Consider the following 7627-nt stretch of genomic DNA (forward strand, 5'->3'; position numbering starts at 1 on the left):
CTCCGCTCCGCGCCTCGCCGGCCGCCAGCGACTCGGGCCGCGATCTGATTAGCGACAGAGGAGAGATAGATCGTCATCGCCTGCCCGATCGCCATCTCGGCCGAAATCGGACACCACCTGCGTTTGTAATTGGCGCGCGATTAGGCAGAGCGCGGGATTAGGATCAGGAGGGGAAGGGGTTGGGAAAAGAAGGGGGGGGGGAGAGTGTGGCGCCTGGCGCCAAGCGGGGGAGGGGAAGAAACAGGCAGGAAGTGCGTCGGAACGTTCGTCCTCCTGCGGTGTGCCCTACGGTGCCCCAGTACCGGTAAATCCCCACATAAATAAAAGAAACTGACGAATTTTTTAAAAATAAAAATTCACACCTACAACCCCGCTGTTCAAATTAAGGTTCTGGAAAAGCAATGTCCCAATAACGTGTTCCGCTGCTAGACGCCGCGCTTGCCACGGGCCGCCCTGATTCCGTCGGATGATGGAACCGCAACGTGTCCAAGGCCGGCGAGGCGCGACCGTGGGACTCAATAAGTCATCAGCTCTTACGTCAAAATCTCATTCCCGCCGGCGAGCCAGTCCGCGGCCGCAGCGGGCCGAGCCGGGACGGTCACCTTCCCAAATCGGATCAATTGAAGCGTGTGAGCGTGACGGGCGAGCGGGCGAAAGTGAGAGGGGAACCAGATCGCATGCGACGCCCTGCTGGCCATTCACCCAAACCTCAGCGCCCACAGCCACGCTCCGCTAGGGCCTAACGCAGCGCCGCGACGCCCGCCACCCCGACGCCGTCGGCCCGACGACACCCAACAACGACGCCACTGTCGAGGTTAAATGACCCCGTCGAGGCCCCGGCGCCTTCCTTCCCCCGAGGGGAGCGGCGCGGTGGGGAGAAAGGTCTAAACCGCGAGTTTTTCTATCCCCGTCGTCGTCGTGTACGCAGACGTCGCCGTCCTGGCCGTCTCTCTCCCTCCCACGCGCCGGGCGCATCGCCGCCACATGACGACGCTCGCTCGCTCTGCCCCAGCAGCGAGTCAAATTAATTAGATCATTAGCAAATGCAACCGGCTGACGGATGAGCTGCCCGCCCGGCCCAGTCGGCGGGCGGGAGGAGCGCGGAGGTCGCGGGGGCAACCGCTGCCTCCCTCCCTGCTGCATCTCAGCCGCGCGCCGGCCGATCGACCTCCTTCGCCGGCGACAAAAAGACCCCCTCCTCACAGAAAGCACAGCGCGCTCGCCAAGATTTATGTTATAATAAACATGCAACAATATAAAACGATTGGGCCCCACAGCACCATACCAACATCCTACGGCACCCACCAACCACCTTGAAACGTGATAAAAGGTTTGCCCTCTCCTTTAAAATAACGCTCAACGAAAAGAGGAGGGGAAAAAAGCTCACACACGACAAGAGAGCAGGAGACAGAGAGTGTGTCACCTGGGTGCAGAGACCCGGGGCGGGCCGGGCGAGCAAGCACAATGGGACGGCCCGGTATAAAAACATTTCTCAGGATGCACCCACAGCAGCCACCCGGGGGGCTCCGGCCTCCTCGCCACTTGAGCGTCTCTTTACAGAGTTGAGTAAGTTACTTTGGCGAACCGTGGGGCGTCTATGGCCCCTGTAGAGCCGGGTGACAACCACTCTCTCCCTCTACCCTACGGTATGCGCCTGTGTGTGTGAGAGTCCGCGTCAGTGCACCGCAAAAGGGCCGAGCAGAAGCTGGAGCAGCTGGACGATAACGGCGACGCGGCAAGAGCACCCTCTCCTTCCACTCCCAAGACCAAAAAACATATCGTCAAGGTAGGAAAAGTGTGATTCGGAATTGCGAAAGTTTTGCTTCGCGAGAGGGAGGGAAGCTCTTTAGATAGACGATCTCTGAAATCACACACAACACGTTCGCCCCCCCCCCTTTCCCCACAGACATAGACACACTCAGAGGAATCATTACGCACCATGGTCTATGGTCCGCCTGGCAGTGCGCCAGTGGACATACGTTCTATAATGGCACCTCAATGGGGGAGTGCGACCGGGAGAAAGTCGCGACGGGGAGGGGGGACGCGCTCGAGCGATATGCCCCACCGGCGTACGTATGCGCCAATCGGCATGAATAATCCAATTACCATAAGGGAGGGGTCGTTCACTCACACATGTGGTGGTGTGCTTCTCACGGCAGAGAGGAGGTACTTTCTTCACGACGACACACGACACACTCCGAAGTAGTAAGTGTACGCGTAAGGGGTTTGTTTACCCCAAACAGCCGCCCCCTCCGCCCCCGCCGCACAAACCTGACGTACGCGTCGTCGACGCTCCGACATGCCGCATGCCCGCCCCGCGGCGGTGCCAGGGCCCGGGCCACAAGCGTATCGGGTGGCGGGCGGGGGCGGCGGGGGCGGCGGCGGTACGGGCCGGACGCGTGATACCCGCTCCGCCCCTGACAGGAGCGCTCCCGTGATACGCTGCACCCGGGACTGACGGACCGACACGCACACAGCAGCCGGAGCCGTTGACAGGAAGAGGGAAACTGCATTCACAACAACACACGCATACATACGTTTGTGGCAAATCCCTGCGGGGCTATGATCACGACCACATCCCCGCCTCCTTCAAACCCCCCGAAAATGCAATGGGTGGACACATTCGCCTTTCCGTCCGGCTAGAGGGGAGGGTGGGGCGAGAGCCGACAGTGTCGCGCCAGTGCAGAGAGACGGAAGTCCTCCGCTCCCTCCGTGCTTGCAGCACCATCCGCTGCTCTGACGGGGCGGGGCGGGGCTGGGCGGGGCGGCCTCAATCAAAATAAACTGTATCATTGCTTCGGTAATCGATACTTTGTGCCGCACTTTTAAACGGCCGCGGTCCTTTTGTGCTCGTCGAGTGGGTCGCGATGTGATCCCCAGGTCCCCTCCTTCGGTACGCGTTTTTGTGACACACAGGGTAGCGGCTTTGTGCATCGCCATTGCGACAAAGGCGTTTTGCTATAATATGCCGAGGAGGCGGCGGCACCGCCCTGCATGCTCAATAGGGTCCATCAAGATTAGCGCGGGGGGACCGACCGGGGGGACCCCGGGACCAGCGGGCCAAGGAGAGGAGAGAAGGTTTTGGTTTGTAAGTAGCAGAGCTGCAGAGAACAGCAGTGTTCCCATGGCGCCTGCCCCGGCCGGGCCCGCCAACCCAGGCGGAAGCGCGCGGCCCAACTGCACCGAGAGCATTATGGGATTTGGGGGGCGGCTGAGCTCGGCCCAGCCGGCTCACAAGCCGCGCTGGCGCCGGCGACTGTCTCGCGCGCGCCCGAGCCGCGCCCTTTGAGCAGAGCGCTCCTCGTTGAACTTGCTCAGCTGACTGGGAGGGCGGCCGGTGCGTGGGGAGCGTTTCAAACTGTCAGGGATGAGGTGACTCTTCGGGTGACCCCGGCTGACCCCACCCACCACCACCCGCCCGGCACGTAGGCGGCGCGCTGCTGGCCTCGGCCGTGCCCTCCACGCGCCGCACGTCGCCCAAACGGCCTCGGCCGGCCCGCTAACGGGACGCAATGGACAGTGACGGGCGACACGTCCACGACACGTCCGATGCACCGAGGGAAGGACACTGCACGTGTGTCGCTGGTCCGGTCCCTCCCCGAGGCCCACCCCGCCTGCTCTCGGGCACTCCTCGTCAGAACTCCGCTTCCCTCGCCCGGGCGATAGCCCATCTCAACAGGTGTACAAGGGAGGGAGGAAGGGAGAGTCGGAGTTATTTTTTCACGCTTTTCGTTTTTCGAGCGGTCTCTTGCGGCGCGCGGCGATTATGATCAACATCTTCGCCGTCGTCGTCGTCGTCATCGTCGTCGTCGTCGACACAGCTGAGCTGAGCCGAGCTGGACGCGCGGCAGCAGAGTTCTAAATCTGAGGCATCCGGGGGCAATCAAACCTCCGCGCTGCTCCACTCCCGGCGGCGCGCGGCGCGGGTCCCGTTCTGCGAGGACTTTCGGCGCGTTATCTTCGCGACGCACCGGCGGAGCGGCCGCGCGCCCGGGGCCCGCGTCACGCACGGACGGCTAGGTGAGGCAGATAGAGGGAGAGAGGGAGCAGGCCGGAGGGTGTCGCCGAGGAAGTAGAGTCACTAAACGCGGAGGGATGGCAAGGAGAGCGCAGGAGGGCCTGGCCAGCGCAGCCCCGGCGCAGCCCCGGCGCAGCCCCGGCGCGCAGCATTCCGAACAACGGTTATTCACGCCACTCTTGCGCGCGGCTTTCTCATGATCCGAAGGGCGGCTCGTAAAGATAAGCATCGCGCGTGCGGGAGCGAGAGAGACGGAGAAAGACGCGGGCGCCGAGGGACAAGGACAGAGGAGGGGCGGTGGAAGGGTTGAGGAACAGCCTCTCTCTCTCTCTTGCGCGCGCGGGCAAGAGCGCGAAACCCTTAGAAAAGCGGCAGAGAAAGCAAATTTCCAGGTCTCGTAAAAACAGAGGGGCATTTGCGCGCGCGTGATCATGCGAAAGCGCGCGAAAAAGAAACGGATCTAATCGAAGAGTAAAAAGCCTACAGTCGACGGGGAGGGTAAACAATAAAAAACAGCGCGTAGAAGCTGCTGCTGGCTGCACTCGAAGAAATCCGGTCCAGCAAATCGGCCAATGGATTCAGCGGAGACATCCGGGCCGGCGGACGTCCTCCCGCTCTGCGCCGCGCCTCGATCGGTCCGCCGACCCGTGACAATCATTTGTTTTGGTGCCACCCGAGGGGGAGCGCGGCCGGCGCGCCGCGGACCAGAGCGTCTCCAATCAAGTGTGAGCAATCACTTTGGGATTAGCCGCAGGCAGGGCGCTGGCCGGCCGGGCCTCGGTCAGCTGCTCCTGGAGGAGCGCGTCTTCCACTTCATCGCCAACCCTCCGGCGCGCCGGAATGGGACGGGGAGCGCAGGCCCCCGAGTCACTTTCCAAATCCCCCGGGCTCGTCCCGTACGCCGTCCGAGAGCGGGGCTTTGACCCCGCCGGAGCGCGAAACGACTCGGCAGCAGCAGCCCCTCGAGCGGGGACGACAAAACGGTAGAGAGAATGGGAACAAGAGTAAACACAAAACAAAAAATACTCACGTTATGCAGCTTGTAGTAGAGTCCGCACGCGTTGCACACGGGCTCGCCGTTCTGGTTGCGGCGCCACAGCGTGGTGGTGGTGGTCTTGCAGTTGGCGCAGGAGGTGCCCGCCCGGCGCGCGGCCGACTGCAGCGACTGTTGGGACAGCACGGGAAAAAGACAAATATCACACCTGAGGAAGACAACTTTGCAATCACACCTGATCACAACTCCACAAAGTCCGGCAAACTTGATAAAAAAAAATAGAAGGGGGACCTCCAAAGTCGGGTATTCACAGTTTTGAACCCACGGGTGCAAAGTAAGTGCGCGCCCGTCAATATCCGGGGCATTACTCACCCACCACATGGCCAGAGCCCGCCCCGGGGCTGGGACCCTCACAACAGGTGATGAGTAGTTGGGCTCCGAGGGCCTAACCACTTCCTGTGTAATAATCGGCCCGTGATTGGAGGTGTCAGCCATACGCGTTAGGTCACGCCGGAGTGCACGACTCCCTCGGAGAAGAGAGAGAGAGCGCCTGTATTTAAAAGCGTAATCGCCTTCACTACTTTATATACGACATTGGCCCGCCCAGACCAGATGCTGCCGTGTGTGTGTGTGTGTGTGTGTGTGTGTGTGAATGTCCCCGCCCCCAGCAGGGCTCCGGTTGGACTGGCCAGCGAGCTTTCCCAGAGAGATGACTCATCTGTCAGCTGACTTGAACACACGCGTTGACTCCATCAGAACAAAACACACATGCCAACGCGATATAGCGAGGCGACTCTGTTCCCACCTTGTTCAAACCCGGCCAATTGCAAGGACGAGTTCCCTTTGAACAGGTTTTTCGCGCGTCAGCTCGGCTACGGCCGCAAGCTGGCCTGTTCCGAGGCAAAATGGCCGTGCCAAGTCACTTACCCCGATTTTGCTCCACGCGCCATTACTTTTCTAATTAGCACAAGCGTGCTTATTAAAGGCGCAAAGTACAAGCCCACTTCACGAGTTTCTACTTTACGTACCAAAATCCCCTCCTTCCTCCTCATCCTCGCTTCATCCTCCTTCCTCATCCTGCTTAAGCTTTTTTTTTCCTCTCCCTCTCAGCGTTTTTAATCAGACGACGATGTGAACCGAATTAAACAGTATCGATAGCCTTCACCCGGTAGGTCCCCTCCCCCTCTGCCGTCGGTATTAATAAGCTCTGACTCATCTCAGCATGGGAACGGGTGGGAGTGTCGAGGTAAATATCGCCACAACGCGCCCCACCCACGCCAAATTTCAAACTGCTTCCGGTTCTCGTTTACAATGTTGACGACCAAATCATTAGAATAACACCGAAAATTGAGACCAAAACACCATCCGAGGAGGACGCGACGAACGTAATATGTACAAGTTGTGGTGATGAGGGAACAGACTCTAGTTAAATTTGAAGCTTTTTTGACGGACGGACGCCAGCAGCGTCATTCGACAGGAGGCGCACGCTCTCGTGGTCCAGGTCCCCCGCCCCGTCCTGCCCCACACCATCGTGACCAAATCATGAGCCATTCCAAGGGAGAACGCGGGGAGAGGGGGGGGGGGGAGGCCGTTGCCGCGGCGGGAAGGTCGTCTCGGCCCGGTGTGCCGCAGCACGGCCGCAGCTCGGCGGCGATCAAACCAATTAAAAGGTTCCGTTCGTTTCCAATCAGAGGCGCAGGCAGGCCGGCCCGGCCAGCAGCAACAGCAGCATGAAATATGTTAGAAGGGGAGAAGGAAGAGCAGGCGGCGGGACCAGCAGCAGCGGCGGGAAGGGAGAGGACGCGGCGCAAGTGACTCGCGTGCGCGACCGGAGCCGCGAGGACACACAGCGGCCGACCCTTCACCGCCTCTCACTCGCGCTACCCTCTCCAACCCCCACCGTTCCCTCTCCGTCGCCCTTTCTTTCTCTCTCTCTCACACACGCACATCAACACAAACTGGCGACGGGAGCGGGCAGCGCACCCCGGGCACGTCCTCGCCATCCCCCTAAAGTAAATAAAGAGACCAGGAAAAATGGAACGGAAAGATAAAAATCGCACACACACACACACACACACACACACACAGACCATCGTTCACTGTGTCAAGTCGCGACCGCTGAGAGCTGCGAGATAAGGGGCGGCTGCGGGGCGGGGGTGCAGTGGCGGCGCGTGCGCGCCTGGAGGGGTGGTCCGGCCGCCAGGGCGAGGCGTGGCGTAGCGCGGTGGATTTGCCAGGGAAAAATAAATAAATAAATGGCAAGGAAACAAGCTCGTCCATAAGTAGGCAGGTCCGTAGCTCTGCCTGCAGCAGGTTGTGCAGTCGCAATGATGCCGGCTGCTTATCGCACGTTCGTCTGCACGGTAATCACACCGGCTGGTCGAGAGAGAGGGACGCCGATATAGCATCCCACTTGCTATCAATAAAATTGCGAACGGCGAGCGAGAGAGAGATGGGAAAAGAGACAGGGGAGAGAGGGGAGGGCGCGCGGCCGCGGCGAGTCGTGGTGGGGCGGGGCCGGCGGGGCCGAGCTGCGCGCGGGGGCCACTAGATGGCGCCGCTCGCCACTCGCGGGTCGGTCAGAGGCGAGCGCGCGCGCTCCGCCCCGCCGCGGC

General features: G+C 60.9%; 1 protein-coding gene across 2 annotated transcripts in view; it reads right to left on the reverse strand.

Annotated features, from left to right (window-relative positions):
* LOC113215418 (endothelial transcription factor GATA-2) overlaps positions 1 to 7627 on the reverse strand; it is a 124887-nt gene that overhangs the window by 13745 nt on the left and 103515 nt on the right. For both annotated transcript variants that reach the window (XM_052269439.1, XM_052269437.1), the window contains exon 5: positions 5049 to 5183. In XM_052269439.1, coding sequence (XP_052125399.1) covers positions 5049 to 5183 — 135 coding nt within the window. The remainder of the gene's footprint in view (positions 1 to 5048; positions 5184 to 7627) is intronic.

The sequence above is a fragment of the Frankliniella occidentalis genome, unplaced genomic scaffold, assembly GCF_000697945.3.
Source record: "Frankliniella occidentalis isolate FOCC.00 unplaced genomic scaffold, Focc_3.1 Scaffold92, whole genome shotgun sequence".
Lineage (NCBI taxonomy): Eukaryota > Metazoa > Arthropoda > Insecta > Thysanoptera > Thripidae > Frankliniella > Frankliniella occidentalis.